Raw genomic sequence first — 18,110 nt, 5'->3', positions numbered from 1 at the left:
CTACATCCCTCTCCTCTCCTCTACCCTCTCCTCTCCGTCTCTCTGCATCCCTTTCCTCTACCCTCTCCTCTCCCTCTCTCTACATCCCTCTCCTCTACCCTCTCCTGTCCTTCTCTCTACATCCATCTCCTTTACCCTCTCCTCTCCTCTCTGCATACCTCTCCTCTACCATCTCCTGTCCTTCTCTCTACATCCCTCTCCTCTCCTCTACCCTCTCCTCTCATTCTCTTTGCATACCTCTCCTCTACCCTCTCCTCTCCTTCTCTCTACATCCCTCTCCTCTACCCTCTCCTGTCCTTCTCTCTACATCCATCTCCTCTACCCTCTCCTCTCATTCTCTCTGCATACCTCTCCTCTACCATCTCCGGTCCTTCTCTCTACATCCCTCTCCTCTCCTCTACACTCTCCTCTCATTCTCTCTGCATACCTCTCCTCTACCCTCTCCTCTCCTTCTCTCTGCATACCTCTCCTCTACCCTCTCCTCTCCTTCTCTCTACATCCCTCTCCTCTACCCTCTCCTCTCCTCTCTCTGCATTCCTCTCCTCTACCCTCTCCTCTCCTTCTCTCTACATCCCTCTCCTCTCCTCTACCCTCTCCTCTCCTTCTCTCTGCATTCCTCTCCTCTACCCTCTCCTCTCCTCTCTCTGCATACCTCTCATCTATCCTCTCCTCTCCTTCTCTCTGCATTCCTCTCCTCTACCCTCTCCTCTCCTCTCTCTGCATATCTCTCCTCTACCCTCTCCTCTCCTTCTCTCTGCATACCTCTCCTCTACCCTCTCCTCTCCTTCTCTCTACATCCCTCTCCTCTCCTCTACCCTCTCCTCTCTCCATCCCTCTCCTCTACCCTCTCCTGTCCTTCTCTCTACATCCCTCTCCTCTACCCTCTCCTCTCTTCTCTCCATCCCTCTCCTCTACCCTCTCCTGTCTTTCTCTTTCCATCCATCTCCTCTACCCTCTCCTCTCCTTCTCTCTGCATCCCTCTCCTCTCCACTACCCTCTCCTCTCTCCATCCCTCTCCTCTACCCTCTCCTCTCCTCTCTCCATCCCTCTGCTCTACCCTCTCCTCTCCTCTCTCCATCCCTCTGCTCTACCCTCTCCTCTCCTCTACCCTCTCCTCTCCTCTCTCCATCCCTCTCCTCTACCCTCTCCTCTCCTTCTCTCTACATCCCTCTCCTCTCCTCTGCCCTCTCCTCTCCTCTTTCCATCCCTCTGCTCTACTCTCTCCTTCTCTCTACATCCCTCTCCTCTACCATCTCCTGTCCTTCTCTCTGCATCCCTCTCCTCTACCCTCTCCTCTCCTCTCTGCATACCTCTCCTCTACCCTCTCCTCTCCTTCTCTCTACATCCCTCTCCTCTCCTCTACCCTCTCCTCTCCGTCTCTCTGCATCCCTTTCCTCTACCCTCTCCTCTCCCTCTCTCTACATCCCTCTCCTCTACCCTCTCCTGTCCTTCTCTCTACATCCATCTCCTTTACCCTCTCCTCTCCTCTCTGCATACCTCTCCTCTACCATCTCCTGTCCTTCTCTCTACATCCCTCTCCTCTCCTCTACCCTCTCCTCTCATTCTCTTTGCATACCTCTCCTCTACCCTCTCCTCTCCTTCTCTCTACATCCCTCTCCTCTACCCTCTCCTGTCCTTCTCTCTACATCCATCTCCTCTACCCTCTCCTTTCATTCTCTCTGCATACCTCTCCTCTACCATCTCCGGTCCTTCTCTCTACATCCCTCTCCTCTCCTCTACACTCTCCTCTCATTCTCTCTGCATACCTCTCCTCTACCCTCTCCTCTCATTCTCTCTGCATACCTCTCCTCTACCCTCTCCTCTCCTTCTGTCTACATCCCTCTCCTCTACCCTCTCCTCTCCTCTCTCTGCATTCCTCTCCTCTACCCTCTCCTCTCCTTCTCTCTACATCCCTCTCCTCTCGTCTACCCTCTCCTCTCCTTCTCTCTGCATTCCTCTCCTCTACCCTCTCCTCTCCTCTCTCTGCATACCTCTCATCTATCCTCTACTCTCCTTCTCTCTGCATTCCTCTCCTCTACCCTCTCCTCTCCTCTCTCTGCAAATCTCTCCTCTACCCTCTCCTCTCCTTCTCTCTGCATTTCTCTCCTCTACCCTCTCCTCTCCTCTCTCTGCATACCTCTCCTCTACCCTCTCCTCTCCTTCTCTCTACATCCCTCTCCTCTCCTCTACCCTCTCCTCTCCTCTCTCTGCATTCCTCTCCTCTACCCTCTCCTCTCCTTCTCTCTGCATACCTCTCCTCTACCCTCTCCTCTCCTCTCTCCATCCCTCTCCTCTACCCTCTCCTCTCCTTCTCTCTACATCCCTCTCCTCTACCCTCTCCTCTCCTCTCTCCATCCCTCTGCTCTACCCTCTCCTCTCCTCTACCCTCTCCTCTCCTCTCTCCATCTATCTCCTCTACCCTCTCCTCTCCTTCTCTCTGCATCCCTCTCCTCTACCCTCTCCTCTCCTCTCTCCATCCCTCTGCTCTACCCTCTCCTCTCCTCTACCCTCTCCTCTCCTCTCTGCATCCCTCTCCTCTACCCTCTCCTCTCCTCTCTCCATCCCTCTCCTCTACCCTCTCCTCTCTCCATCCCTCTCCTCTACCCTCTCCTCTCCTCTCTCCATCCCTCTCCTCTACCCTCTCCTCTCTCCATCCCTCTCCTCTACCTTCTCCTGTCCTCGTCTCTACAACCCTCTCCTCTACCCTCTCCTCTCCTCTCTCCATCCCTCTCCTCTACCCTCTAATGTCTTTCTCTTTCCATCCATCTCCTCTACCCTCTCCTCTCCTTCTCTCTGCATCCCTCTCCTCTCCTCTACCCTCTCCTCTCTCCATCCCTCTCCTCTACCCTCTCCTCTCCTCTCTCCATCCCTCTGCTCTACCCTCTCCTCTCTCCATCCCTCTGCTCTACCCACTCCTCTCCTCTACCCTCTCCTCTCCTCTCTCCATCCCTCTCCTCTACCCTCTCCTCTCCTTCTCTCTACATCCCTCTCCTCTCCTCTACCCTCTCCTCTCCGTCTCTCTGCATCCCTTTCCTCTACCCTCTCCTCTCCCTCTCTCTACATCCCTCTCCTCTACCCTCTCCTGTCCTTCTCTCTACATCCATCTCCTTTACCCTCTCCTCTCCTCTCTGCATACCTCTCCTCTACCATCTCCTGTCCTTCTCTCTACATCCCTCTCCTCTCCTCTACCCTCTCCTCTCATTCTCTTTGCATACCTCTCCTCTACCCTCTCCTCTCCTTCTCTCTACATCCCTCTCCTCTACCCTCTCCTGTCCTTCTCTCTACATCCATCTCCTCTACCCTCTCCTCTCATTCTCTCTGCATACCTCTCCTCTACCATCTCCGGTCCTTCTCTCTACATCCCTCTCCTCTCCTCTACACTCTCCTCTCATTCTCTCTGCATACCTCTCCTCTACCCTCTCCTCTCATTCTCTCTGCATACCTCTCCTCTACCCTCTCCTCTCCTTCTCTCTACATCCCTCTCCTCTACCCTCTCCTCTCCTCTCTCTGCATTCCTCTCCTCTACCCTCTCCTCTCCTTCTCTCTACATCCCTCTCCTCTCCTCTACACTCTCCTCTCATTCTCTCTGCATACCTCTCCTCTACCCTCTCCTCTCATTCTCTCTGCATACCTCTCCTCTACCCTCTCCTCTCATTCTCTCTGCATACCTCTCCTCTACCCTCTCCTCTCCTGCTCTCTGCATTCCTCTCCTCTACCCTCTCCTCTCCTCTCTCTGCATACCTCTCATCTATCCTCTCCTCTCCTTCTCTCTGCATTCCTCTCCTCTACCCTCTCCTCTCCTCTCTCTGCATATCTCTCCTCTACCCTCTCCTCTCCTTCTCTCTGCATTTCTCTCCTCTACCCTCTCCTCTCCTCTCTCTGCATACCTCTCCTCTACCCTCTCCTCTCCTTCTCTCTACATCCCTCTCCTCTCCTCTACCCTCTCCTCTCCTCTCTCTGCATTCCTCTCCTCTACCCTCTCCTCTCCTTCTCTCTGCATACCTCTCCTCTACCCTCTCCTCTCCTCTCTCCATCCCTCTCCTCTACCCTATCCTCTCCTTCTCTCTACATCCCTCTCCTCTACCCTCTCCTCTCCTCTCTCCATCCCTCTGCTCTACCCTCTCCTCTCCTCTACCCTCTCCTCTCCTCTCTCCATCTATCTCCTCTACCCTCTCCTCTCCTTCTCTCTGCATCCCTCTCCTCTACCCTCTCCTCTCCTCTCTCCATCCCTCTGCTCTACCCTCTCCTCTCCTCTACCCTCTCCTCTCCTCTCTGCATCCCTCTCCTCTACCCTCTCCTCTCCTCTCTCCATCCCTCTCCTCTACCCTCTCCTCTCTCCATCCCTCTCCTCTACCCTCTCCTGTCCTTCTCTCTACATCCCTCTCCTCTACCCTCTCCTCTCTTCTCTCCATCCCTCTCCTCTACCCTCTCCTGTCTTTCTCTTTCCATCCATCTCCTCTACCCTCTCCTCTCCTTCTCTCTGCATCCCTCTCCTCTCCTCTACCCTCTCCTCTCTCCATCCCTCTCCTCTACCCTCTCCTCTCCTCTCTCCATCCCTCTGCTCTACCCTCTCCTCTCCTCTCTCCATCCCTCTGCTCTACCCTCTCCTCTCCTCTACCCTCTCCTCTCCTCTCTCCATCCCTCTCCTCTACCCTCTCCTCTCCTTCTCTCTACATCCCTCTCCTCTCCTCTGCCCTCTCCTCTCCTCTTTCCATCCCTCTGCTCTACTCTCTCCTTCTCTCTACATCCCTCTCCTCTACCATCTCCTGTCCTTCTCTCTGCATCCCTCTCCTCTACCCTCTCCTCTCCTCTCTGCATACCTCTCCTCTACCCTCTCCTCTCCTTCTCTCTACATCCCTCTCCTCTCCTCTACCCTCTCCTCTCCGTCTCTCTGCATCCCTTTCCTCTACCCTCTCCTCTCCCTCTCTCTACATCCCTCTCCTCTACCCTCTCCTGTCCTTCTCTCTACATCCATCTCCTTTACCCTCTCCTCTCCTCTCTGCATACCTCTCCTCTACCATCTCCTGTCCTTCTCTCTACATCCCTCTCCTCTCCTCTACCCTCTCCTCTCATTCTCTTTGCATACCTCTCCTCTACCCTCTCCTCTCCTTCTCTCTACATCCCTCTCCTCTACCCTCTCCTGTCCTTCTCTCTACATCCATCTCCTCTACCCTCTCCTCTAATTCTCTCTGCATACCTCTCCTCTACCATCTCCGGTCCTTCTCTCTACATCCCTCTCCTCTCCTCTACACTCTCCTCTCATTCTCTCTGCATAGCTCTCCTCTACCCTCTCCTCTCATTGTCTCTGCATACCTCTCCTCTACCCTCTCCTCTCCTTCTCTCTACATCCCTCTCCTCTACCCTCTCCTCTCCTCTCTCTGCATTCCTCTCCCCTACCCTCTCCTCTCCTTCTCTCTACATCCCTCTCCTCTCCTCTACCCTCTCCTCTCCTTCTCTCTGCATTCCTCTCCTCTACCCTCTCCTCTCCTCTCTCTGCATACCTCTCCTCTACCCTCTCCTCTCCTTCTCTCTGCATTCCTCTCCTCTACCCTCTCCTCTCCTCTCTCTGCATATCTCTCCTCTACCCTCTCCTCTCCTTCTCTCTGCATTTCTCTCCTCTACCCTCTCCTCTCCTCTCTCTGCATACCTCTCCTCTACCCTCTCCTCGCCTTCTCTCTACATCCCTCTCCTCTCCTCTACCCTCTCCTCTCCTCTCTCTGCATTCCTCTCCTCTACCCTCTCCTCTCCTTCTCTCTGCATATCTCTCCTCTACCCTCTCCTCTCCTCTCTCTGCATACCTCTCCTCTTTCCCTCCTCCTCTCTTCTTCTCTTGTTAAATCTGCATCATATGTCTGCTGGGTTATATAATCCTTACAGTTTACTGTCACTAAGCTCCTGTCATCATCTCTCCCCGATTGCCTCGCCACCCCATTTATAGAACACTGTTAATGTGCTGGGAATGAGATGCTCTCTGTCGCTCCCTCTGTCTTCCTCTCTCACCCCTCTTCTCTCTCTCTCTTTCGCTCCACCTCAGCCTCTCTTTATCTCTCCATCATTTTTTCCTTTCCTTTCTTTAATATATGCCCTCCCACCCTCCCACCCACCCACCCACCCACCCTCTCTCTCTCTCTGGTTATTTCCTCCCCTGTGTGTTCTCTCGGTGTGTTTGTTCTTAAACTTTATAATCCTCATCACTCTCTATCTCTCTCCCCATGTGTCTTTTGCCCCTGAAGTGTGTAAATCTTCTTTCCCTCTCTCTTTCCTCCCATCTCTTTTCTCACAGTACTGTATAAATCCTTCTCTCTCCACCTTCCATCCCCTCTCTCTTTCACTCTCTTCACTTTTCACTCTCTTTGGCACGTTCTCCCTATCTCTCTCCTCCCTCTCTCCCGTTCTAACTTCAGATCTCTCTCACTCTCTCAACTCTTCCCTTTCTCTCTCCTCCCTCTCTCTCGTTCTAACTTCAGATCTCTCTCACTCTCTCAACTCTTCCCTTTCTCTCTCCTCCCTCTCTCCCGTTCTAACTTCAGATCTCTCTCACTCTCTCAACTTCCCTTTCTCTCTCCTCCCTCTCTCCCGTTCTAACTTCAGATCTCTCTCACTCTCTCAACTCTTCCCTTTCTCTCTCGTTCTAACTTCAGATCTCTCTCACTCTCTCAACTCTTGCCCTTTCTCTTTCTCTACCCCATCCCCCTGTTCTATTAACTCTTTAACTCCCCCGCTCTCTCTACAGGAAGTTGGATGCCTTTATCTACGATGCAGCTGTGTTGAACTACATGGCCAGGAAAGACGAGGGTTGTAAGGTGATGACCAGACAAGTTTGACTTGATGTTTTCTATCCATTTACTCCTTTATTGTGTTTTTTTGTCAGCTAGATAGTGGATTGCTGTCACTTTGTGAAAATTGCATTTGTGAAAATAGCAATACAAAATGTGATGTATTGCTTGGTTGATTGGTTGGGTGAGTGAGGGAGTGAGTGATTGAGTGAGTGAGTAGTTGCTTGCTTGATTGATTGATTGATTGATGTTTGCTTGTCAAAGGTGATGACCATAGGCTCTGGGAAGGTATTTGCCACCACAGGCTACGGTATCGCCCTGCACAAGAACTCCCGCTGGAAACGCCCCCTCGACCTGGCCCTGCTGCAGCTGGTGGGAGACGGTGAGGACAGGGGAGGAGGGGAGGAGGAAGGAGGGAGGGAGATGGTGAGGACAAGGGGGGACGGGAGGAGAAAGGAGGGAGGGAAACATTGAGGACAAGGGAGGGAGGAGGAAGGAGGGAAACGGCGAGGACAAGGGAGGATGAGAGGAAGAAGGAGTGAGGGAGACGGTGAGGAAAGGGAGGGAGGGGAGGAGGAGGAAGGAGGCCGGGAGATAGGGAGGATAAGGGAGGACAGGAGGAGGAAGGGAGACGGTGAGGACAAGGGAGGAGGAGGGAAAGAGGAAGGGGAAGGATGTAGAGAGTGAGGGGAGACTTGGGGAAGGTTTAAGGTGAGTTGGGGGTAAAAAGGAGAGGGGAGGAGAAAGGGGAAGATGGAGGTCAAAGGGCAAAGGGTAAGGCAAGACGCTCCCTACACCTACCCCTTGGTCCTAACCATTTGATGTTTACAGATCTGTAAGGTCTGGATAGGTATCAGCAGTTCTGTGGTAGAGCTTCCACCATATTGCTTCCACCTTACAGATCTGAAAATACTGGAGGGTTAGGGCCAAGGGGAAGGGGGAGGGAATGAATTGGGACTGGCTGAGGGAATATGGTGGGGTACTGAGATGGTGATGACTTGTTGGGAATGGGAAAATGCTATGCTGAGATGAACTGGGGATCATAGGAGTGAGGGACCCTGAACAGGGGATGAGGCCTGAGGAATGAGGGATCTTGAACAGGGAATGAGGCCTGAGGAATGAGGGATCTTGAACAGGGAATGAGGCCTGAGGAATGAGGGATCTTGAACAGGGAATGAGGCCTGAGGAATGAGGAATCTTGAACAGGGAATGAGGCCTGAGGAATAAGGGATCTTGAACAGGGAATGAGGAATGAGGAATGGGGGATCTTGAACATGGGATGAGGCCTGAGGAATCTTGAACAGGGAATGAGGCCTGAGGAATCAGAGATCTTGAACAGGGGATGAGGTCTGAGGAATGAGGGATCTTGAACAGGGAATGAGGCCTGAGGAATGAGGAATCTTGAACAGGGGATGAGGCCTGAGGAATCAGGGGTCTTGAACAGGGAATGAGACCTGAGGAATGAGGGATCTTGAACAGGGGATGAGGCCTGAGGAATGAGGGATCTTGAACAGGGGATGAGGCCTGAGGAATGAGGAATGGGGGATCTTGAACAGGGGATGAGGCCTGAGGATTCAGGGACCTTGAACAGGGAATGAGGCCTGAGGAATGAGGGATCTTGAACAGGGGATGAGGCCTGAGGAATGAGGGATCTTGAACAGGGGATGAGGCCTGAGGAATCAGGGATCTTGAACAGGGGATGAGGCCTGAGGAATGAGGAATGAGGGATCTTGAACAGGGGATGAGGCCTGAGGAATGAGGGATCTTGAACAGGGGATGAGGCCTGAGGAATGAGGGATCTTGAATAGGGGATGAGGCCTGAGGAATGAGGGATCTTAAACAGGGGATGAGGCCTGAGGAATGAGGAATGAGGGATCTTGAACAGGGGATGAGGCCTGAAGAATGAGGAATGAGGGATCTTGAACAGGGGATGAGGCCTGAGGAATGAGGGATCTTGAACAGGGGATGAGAACTAAGGAATCAGGGACATTGAACAGGGAATGAGGCCTGAGGAATCAGGGATCTTGAACAGGGGATGAGGCCTGAGGAATGAGGAATGAGGGATCTTGAACAGGGGATGAGGCCTGAGGAATGAGGGATCTTGAACAGGGGATGAGGCCTGAGGAATGAGGGATCTTGAATAGGGGATGAGGCCTGAGGAATGAGGGATCTTAAACAGGGGATGAGGCCTGAGGAATGAGGAATGAGGGATCTTGAACAGGGGATGAGGCCTGAAGAATGAGGAATGAGGGATCTTGAACAGGGGATGAGGCCTGAGGAATGAGGGATCTTGAACAGGGGATGAGGCCTGAGGAATCAGGGACCTTGAACAGGGAATGAGGCCTGAGGAATGAGGGATCTTGAACAGGGAATGAGGCCTGAGGAATGAGGGATCTTGAACAGGGGATGAGGCCTGAGGAATCAGGGATCTTGAACAGGGGATGAGGCCTGAGGAATGAGGAATGAGGGATCTTGAACAGGGGATGAGGCCTGAGGATTCAGGGACCTTGAACAGGGAATGAGGCCTGAGGAATGAGGGATCTTGAACAGGGGATGAGGCCTGAGGAATGAGGGATCTTGAACAGGGGATGAGGCCTGAGGAATGAGGGATCTTGAACAGGGGATGAGGCCTGAGGAATCAGGGACATTGAACAGGGAATGAGGCCTGAGGAATCAGGGATCTTGAACAGGGGATGAGGCCTGAGGAATGAGGAATGAGGGATCTTGAACAGGGGATGAGGCCTGAGGAATGAGGGATCTTGAACAGGGGATGAGGCCTGAGGAATGAGGGATCTTGAATAGGGGATGAGGCCTGAGGAATGAGGGATCTTAAACAGGGGATGAGGCCTGAGGAATGAGGAATGAGGGATCTTGAACAGGGGATGAGGCCTGAAGAATGAGGAATGAGGGATCTTGAACAGGGGATGAGGCCTGAGGAATGAGGGATCTTGAACAGGGGATGAGGCCTGAGGAATCAGGGACCTTGAACAGGGAATGAGGCCTGAGGAATGAGGGATCTTGAACAGGGGATGAGGCCTGAGGAATGAGGGATCTTGAACAGGGGATGAGGCCTGAGGAATCAGGGATCTTGAACAGGGGATGAGGCCTGAGGAATGAGGAATGAGGGATCTTGAACAGGGGATGAGGCCTGAGGAATGAGGGATCTTGAACAGGGGATGAGGTCTGAGGAATGAGGGATCTTGAATAGGGGATGAAGCCTGAGGAATGAGGGATCTTAAACAGGGTATGAGGCCTGAGGAATGAGGAATGAGGGATCTTGAACAGGGATGAGGCCTGAGGAATGAGGGATCTTGAACAGGGGATGAGGCCTGAGGAATCAGGGATCTTGAATAGGGGATGAGGCCTGAGGAATGAGGGATCTTGAACAGGGGATGAGGCCTGAGGAATGAGGGATCTTGAACAGGGAATGAGGCCTGAGGAATGAGGGATCTTGAACAGGGAATGAGGAATGAGGAATGGGGGATCTTGAACTTGGAATGAGGCCTGAGGAATCTTGAACAGGGAATGAGGCCTGAGGAATCAGAGATCTTGAACAGGGGATGAGGTCTGAGGAATGAGGGATCTTGAACAGGAATTGAGGCCTGAGGAATCAGGGGTCTTGAACAGGGAATGAGGCCTGAGGAATGAGGAATGATGGATCTTGAACAGGGGATGAGGCCTGAGGAATGAGGAATGAGGGATCTTGAACAGCGGGTGAGACCTGAGGAATGAGGAATGAGGGATCTTGAACAGGGGATGAGGCCTGAGGAATGAGGGATCTTGAACAGGGGATGAGGCCTGAGGAATCAGGGATCTTGAACAGGGAATGAGGCCTGAGGAATGAGGGATCTTGAACAGGGGATGAGGCCTGAGAAATGAGGGATCTTGAAAAGGGGATGAGGCCTGAGGAATCAGGGATCTTGAACAGGGGATGAGGCCTGAGGAATGAGGAATGAGGGATCTTGAACAGGGGATGAGGCCTGAGGAATGAGGGATCTTGAATAGGGGATGAGGCCTGAGGAATGAGGGATCTTGAATAGGGGATGAGGCCTGAGGATTGAGGGATCTTAAACAGGGGATGAGGCCTGAGGAATGAGGGATCTTGAACAGGGGATGAAGCCTGAGGAATGAGGGATCTTGAACAGGGAATGAGGCCTGAGGAATGAGGGATCTTGAACAGGGTATGAGGCCTGAGAAATTAGGGATCTTGAACAGGGGATGAGGCCTGAGGAATCAGGGATCTTGAAAAGGGGATGAGGCCTGAGGAATGAGGAATGAGGGATCTTGAACAGGGGATGAGGCCTGAGGAATGAGGGATCTTGAACAGGGGATGAGGCCTGAGGAATCAGGGATCTTGAACAGGGGATGAGGCCTGTGGAATGAGGAATGAGGGATCTTGAACAGGGGATGAGGCCTGAGGAATGAGGGATCTTGAACACGGGATGAGGCCTGAGGAATGAGGGATCTTGAACAGGGGATGAAGCCTGAGGAATGAGGGATCTTAAACAGGGTATGAGGCCTGAGGAATGAGGAATGAGGGATCTTGAACAGGGATGAGGCCTGAGGAATGAGGGATCTTGAACAGGGGATGAGGCCTGAGGAATTAGGGATCTTGAATAGGGGATGAGGCCTGAGGAATGAGGGATCTTGAACAGGGGATGAGGCCTGAGGAATGAGGGATCTTGAACAGGGAATGAGGCCTGAGGAATGAGGGATCTTGAACAGGGAATGAGGCCTGAGGAATGGGGGATCTTGAACTTGGGATGAGGCCTGAGGAATCTTGAACAGGGAATGAGGCCTGAGGAATCAGAGATCTTGAACAGGGGATGAGGTCTGAGGAATGAGGGATCTTGAACAGGGAATGAGGCCTGAGGAATCAGGGGTCTTGAACAGGGAATGAGGCCTGAGGAATGAGGAATGATGGATCTTGAACAGGGGATGAGGCCTGAGGAATGAGGAATGAGGGATCTTGAACAGCGGGTGAGACCTGAGGAATGAGGAATGAGGGATCTTGAACAGGGGATGAGGCCTGAGGAATGAGGGATCTTGAACAGGGGATGAGGCCTGAGGAATCAGGGATCTTGAACAGGGAATGAGGCCTGAGGAATGAGGGATCTTGAACAGGGGATGAGGCCTGAGAAATGAGGGATCTTGAACAGGGGATGAGGCCTGAGGAATCAGGGATCTTGAACAGGGGATGAGGCCTGAGGAATGAGGAATGAGGGATCTTGAACAGGGGATGAGGCCTGAGGAATGAGGGATCTTGAATAGGGGATGAGGCCTGAGGAATGAGGGATCTTAAACAGGGGATGAGGCCTGAGGAATGAGGGATCTTGAACAGGGGATGAGGCCTGAGGAATGAGGGATCTTGAATAGGGGATGAGGCCTGAGGATTGAGGGATCTTAAACAGGGGATGAGGCCTGAGGAATGAGGGATCTTGAACAGGGGATGAAGCCTGAGGAATGGGGGATCTTGAACAGGGAATGAGGCCTGAGGAATGAGGGATCTTGAACAGGGTATGAGGCCTGAGAAATGAGGGATCTTGAACAGGGGATGAGGCCTGAGGAATCAGGGATCTTGAAAAGGGGATGAGGCCTGAGAAATGAGAAATGAGGGATCTTGAACAGGGGATGAGGCCTGAGGAATGAGGGATCTTGAACAGGGGATGAGGCCTGAGGAATGAGGGATCTTGAATAGGGGATGAGGCCTGAGGAATGAGGGATCTTGAACAGGGGATGAGGCCTGAGGAATGAGGGATCTTGAACAGGGGATGAGGCCTGAAGAATGAGGGATCTTGAACATGGGATGAGGCCTGAGGAATGAGGAATCTTGAACAGGGAATGAGGCCTGAGGAATCAGAGATGTAAATGTAATCAGAGATCTTGAATAGGAGACAATGCCTGAGGAATGAGGGATCTTGAACAGGGAATGAGGCCTGAGGAATGAGGAATGAGGGATCTTGAACAGGGTATGAGGCCTGAGGAATGAGGAATGAGGGATCTTGAACAGGGGATGAGGCCTGAGGAATGAGGAATGAGGGATCTTGAACAGGGGATGAGGCCTGAGGAATGAGGGATCTTGAACAGGGGATGAGGCCTGAGGAATCAGGGATCTTGAATATGGGATGAGGCCTGAGGAATGAGGGATCTTGAACAGGGGATGAGGCCTGAGGAATCAGGGACATTGAACAGGGAATGAGGCCTGAGGAATCAGGGATCTTGAACAGGGGATGAGGCCTGAGGATTTGAGGAATGAGGGATCTTGAACAGGGGATGAGGCCTGAGGAATGAGGGATCTTGAACAGGGGATGAGGCCTGAGGAATGAGGGATCTTGAATAGGGGATGAGGCCTGAGGAATGAGGGATCTTAAACAGGGGATGAGGCCTGAGGAATGAGGAATGAGGGATCTTGAACAGGGGATGAGGCCTGAAGAATGAGGAATCAGGGATCTTGAACAGGGGATGAGGCCTGAGGAATGAGGGATCTTGAAAAGGGGATGAGGCCTGAGGAATGAGGAATGAGGGATCTTGAACAGGGGATGAGGCCTGAGGAATGAGGGATCTTGAACAGGGGATGAGGCCTGAGGAATGAGGGAACTTGAATAGGGGATGAGGCCTGAGGAATGAGGGATCTTGAACAGGGGATGAGGCCTGAGGAATGAGGGATCTTGAACAGGGGATGAGGCCTGAAGAATGAGGGATCTTGAACATGGGATGAGGCCTGAGGAATGAGGAATCTTGAACAGGGAATGAGGCCTGAGGAATCAGAGATGTAAATGTAATCAGAGATCTTGAATAGGAGACAATGTCTGAGGAATGAGGGATCTTGAACAGGGAATGAGGCCTGAGGAATGAGGAATGAGGGATCTTGAACAGGGTATGAGGCCTGAGGAATGAGGAATGAGGGATCTTGAACAGGGGATGAGGCCTGAGGAATGAGGAATGAGGGATCTTGAACAGGGGATGAGGCCTGAGGAATGAGGGATCTTGAACAGGGGATGAGGCCTGAGGAATCAGGGATCTTGAATATGGGATGAGGCCTGAGGAATGAGGGATCTTGAACAGGGGATGAGGCCTGAGGAATCAGGGACATTGAACAGGGAATGAGGCCTGAGGAATCAGGGATCTTGAACAGGGGATGAGGCCTGAGGATTTGAGGAATGAGGGATCTTGAACAGGGGATGAGGCCTGAGGAATGAGGGATCTTGAACAGGGGATGAGGCCTGAGGAATGAGGGATCTTGAATAGGGGATGAGGCCTGAGGAATGAGGGATCTTAAACAGGGGATGAGGCCTGAGGAATGAGGAATGAGGGATCTTGAACAGGGGATGAGGCCTGAAGAATGAGGAATGAGGGATCTTGAACAGGGGATGAGGCCTGAGGAATGAGGGATCTTGAACAGGGGATGAGGCCTGAGGAATCAGGGACCTTGAACAGGGAATGAGGCCTGAGGAATGAGGGATCTTGAACAGGGGATGAGGCCTGAGGAATGAGGGATCTTGAACAGGGGATGAGGCCTGAGGAATCAGGGATCTTGAACAGGGGATGAGGCCTGAGGAATGAGGAATGAGGGATCTTGAACAGGGGATGAGGCCTGAGGAATTAGGGATCTTGAACAGGGGATGAGGCCTGAGGAATGAGGGATCTTGAATAGGGGATGAAGCCTGAGGAATGAGGGATCTTAAACAGGGTATGAGAACTGAGGAATGAGGAATGAGGGATCTTGAACAGGGATGAGGCCTGAGGAATGAGGGATCTTGAACAGGGGATGAGGCCTGAGGAATCAGGGATCTTGAATAGGGGATGAGGCCTGAGGAATGAGGGATCTTGAACAGGGGATGAGGCCTGAGGAATGAGGGATCTTGAACAGGGAATGAGGCCTGAGGAATGAGGGATCTTGAAGAGGGAATGAGGAATGAGGAATGGGGGATCTTGAACTTGGGATGAGGCCTGAGGAATCTTGAACAGGGAATGAGGCCCGAGGAATCAGAGATCTTGAACAGGGGATGAGGTCTGAGGAATGAGGGATCTTGAACAGGGAATGAGGCCTGAGGAATCAGGGGTCTTGAACAGGGAATGAGGCCTGAGGAATGAGGAATGATGGATCTTGAACAGGGGATGAGGCCTGAGGAATGAGGAATGAGGGATCTTGAACAGCGGGTGAGACCTGAGGAATGAGGAATGAGGGATCTTGAACAGGGGATGAGGCCTGAGGAATGAGGGATCTTGAACAGGGGATGAGGCCTGAGGAATCAGGGATCTTGAACAGGGAATGAGGCCTGAGGAATGAGGGATCTTGAACAGGGGATGAGGCCTGAGAAATGAGGGATCTTGAACAGGGGATGAGGCCTGAGGAATCAGGGATCTTGAACAGGGGTTGAGGCCTGAGGAATGAGGAATGAGGGATCTTGAACAGGGGATGAGGCCTGAGGAATGAGGGATCTTGAACAGGGGATGAGGCCTGAGGAATGAGGGATCTTGAATAGGGGATGAGGCCTGAGGAATGAGGGATCTTGAACAGGGGATGAGGCCTGAGGAATGAGGGATCTTGAACAGGGGATGAGGCCTGAAGAATGAGGGATCTTGAACATGGGATGAGGCCTGAGGAATGAGGAATCTTGAACAGGGAATGAGGCCTGAGGAATCAGAGATGTAAATGTAATCAGAGATCTTGAATAGGAGACAATGCCTGAGGAATGAGGGATCTTGAACAGGGAATGAGGCCTGAGGAATGAGGAATGAGGGATCTTGAACAGGGTATGAGGCCTGAGGAATGAGGAATGAGGGATCTTGAACAGGGGATGAGGAATGAGGAATGAGGAATGAGGGATCTTGAACAGGGGATGAGGCCTGAGGAATGAGGGATCTTGAACAGGGGATGAGGCCTGAGGAATCAGGGATCTTGAATATGGGATGAGGCCTGAGGAATGAGGGATCTTGAACAGGGGATGAGGCCTGAGGAATGAGGGATCTTGAGCAGGGAATGAGGCCTGAGGAATGAGGAATGAGGGATCTTGAACAGGGGATGAGGCCTGAGGAATGAGGAATGAGGGATCTTGAACAGGGGATGAGGCCTGAGGAATGAGGGATCTTGAACAGGGGATGAGGCCTGAGGAATCAGGGATCTTGAATATGGGATGAGGCCTGAGGAATGAGGGATCTTGAACAGGGGATGAGGCCTGAGGAATGAGGGATCTTGAACATGGAATGAGGCCTGAGGAATGAGGGATCTTGAACAGGGAACGAGGCCTGAGGAATGAGGGATCTTTAATAGGGGACGATGCCTGAGGAATTAGGGATGTTGTACTATGGCTTTCAGGCATTAGTAGCATCACTTTGCTATTCTTGAGAATCTCTTTTTATATACCTTCCTCTCTTCCTCCTCTCCTTTTTCTCTCTCTCTTCCATCTGATGAAAGGAAATATTTAGTTTGTGTGTGTCAGTGTTGTTTGGAGGGATCATCACAACTTGTGCTGCGACAGTTTTATAGTCATTACAGATAAGCTGTGGACCAGAGAGAGAGACAGAGGCACAAACAGACAGAGGGAGAGAAGGACAGAAACGGACTGCAAGAAATAATGGATGAAACAGACAGACTGACTAAAACTCAAGGAATAGTAGAGACACATATAGACATTTCAGTAGAAATGGAGATGACAGTGAGCCAGATAATTCAATAATTGAATTCTGATAGGATGTTATTATAGCACTATGTTTGTCCATTGTCCATTTCCAAGTCGGGGATTAGAGAGAAAGAGAGATTTAGCCTGTAATAGTGAGAAAGGCTGTTTTTAGCAGAGGCTGTCAAAACACTAATGCTTAATTGTCATTTTTACAGTCTGCTGCACGCACGCACGCACGCACGCACGCACACACACACACACACACACACACACACACACGGTATTGTCTCAATAGGATGCTCCATGTTTGGTTTGACTCGTTGGCTTAATCGTCTTTCGAGGCGTGGCGGACAAAGCCCTTTAGCTGCCTACACACTGATAATGCCAATTTGGTGCCAAAATCTATGAAACAACATCCTGGGTAAGAGTTAAACACCCGGACCACGTGGGAAACACTCCATGCATGGGAAACGGAGCGTTCAGACGTGCACTCACAGCTTTTATTTGTTGTTGCTTTTATTTATTTTATTTGTTGCGTTTATAATGCCCTTGCTCTTACCTCTGTGTACCCCAGGCTGAACAATGGTGCAGTATGGTGGAGGGCTCTAGTATCAGGAGGTGTTAAGTGAGGATGGATCTGGTAATAGGCAGGTATTATACTGTATGTGGGGATTACTAAAGAAGAGGATTCATTCCTAGAGGATAGGAGATGTTTCTCACATTCCCGTTTCCTTAAGGGCCGCTTCTCAACATCCATTCTGACGTCCTCTTCTATTCCATTATTCCCTTATTCCTCTTATGTCAGGTTATATTATGTTATCTTGTTATGTCTTGTCATAACTGCATTCAGGAGGAGAGATACTGACCGATGATTTGATGAACTGTAATAGTTGTGTCGTTACACACTGCCTCATGTGAGATCTATAGCATCTATCACCATTTCCTCTGGATAATGATTGCACAATGTGTGACTCTGAGATCTTATTGATCCACAACCAGCACCTCTGCAGTGCACAAAGGTTTCCTTTCTCCTTTTGACATCTAAAGTCGTTTGCATAGGGTTTGATACAAGCAGTAGTTTGTATGTGATTTGAGAAGCAGTTGGTTGTTTTGTCTAGGGCTTGATAGAAACAGGGGATTATATATACTTTGCCGCCCAGGCAGCTACCCTGTACCCACGCGTCTGTGGACATGTCTGGCAGGATGTCATGGGTGGCACTTTGACAGAATTGCCCCTTCCCTCTACTGCCCATGTGTTCCCTAAAACCGCCTTGCTGGAACATGCCAGCTGTGTGGTGGCAGTGCCAGCTCTACCTGACCTCACCTGCCAAGTAGGTCAGAGGTGTTGTGTGGATTTGACACACCTGCCAGATTTGGCTGGCTGGAGGTGCGAAGAGAAAAGGCTGCCATCAATACAGTAACAGTCTACAGCTATGGTCTGAAGGGCTATGGTCTGAAGGAGGGAGGGAGGGAGGGAGGGAGAGAGAGAGAGAGAGATTTGGCTGGCTGGAGGTGCGAAGAGAAAAGGCTGCCATCAAAACAGTAACAGTCTACAGCTATTGTCTGAAGGGCTATGGTCTGAAGGAGGGAGGGAGGGAGGGAGGGAGGGAGGGAGGGAGGGAGGGAGAGAGAGAGAGAGAGAGAGAGAGAGAGAGAGAGAGAGAGAGAGAGAGAGAGGGAGGGAGAGAGAGAGGGAGAGAGGGAGAGAGGG

General features: G+C 51.6%; 1 protein-coding gene across 1 annotated transcript in view; it reads left to right on the top strand.

Annotated features, from left to right (window-relative positions):
* The window catches only part of LOC129845315 (serine/arginine repetitive matrix protein 2-like), a 120,736-nt gene that overhangs the window by 26,964 nt on the left and 75,662 nt on the right, over positions 1 to 18,110 (top strand). Inside the window, exons 2-3 of the mRNA XM_055913199.1 lie at positions 6,734 to 6,803; positions 7,041 to 7,158. Coding sequence (XP_055769174.1) covers positions 6,734 to 6,803; positions 7,041 to 7,158 — 188 coding nt within the window. The remainder of the gene's footprint in view (positions 1 to 6,733; positions 6,804 to 7,040; positions 7,159 to 18,110) is intronic.

Source organism: Salvelinus fontinalis, unplaced genomic scaffold, assembly GCF_029448725.1.
Source record: "Salvelinus fontinalis isolate EN_2023a unplaced genomic scaffold, ASM2944872v1 scaffold_0274, whole genome shotgun sequence".
NCBI classification, from domain to species: domain Eukaryota; kingdom Metazoa; phylum Chordata; class Actinopteri; order Salmoniformes; family Salmonidae; genus Salvelinus; species Salvelinus fontinalis.
The sequence above is the reverse complement of the archived record's forward strand: the minus strand, read 5'-3'. Positions and strand labels throughout refer to the sequence as shown.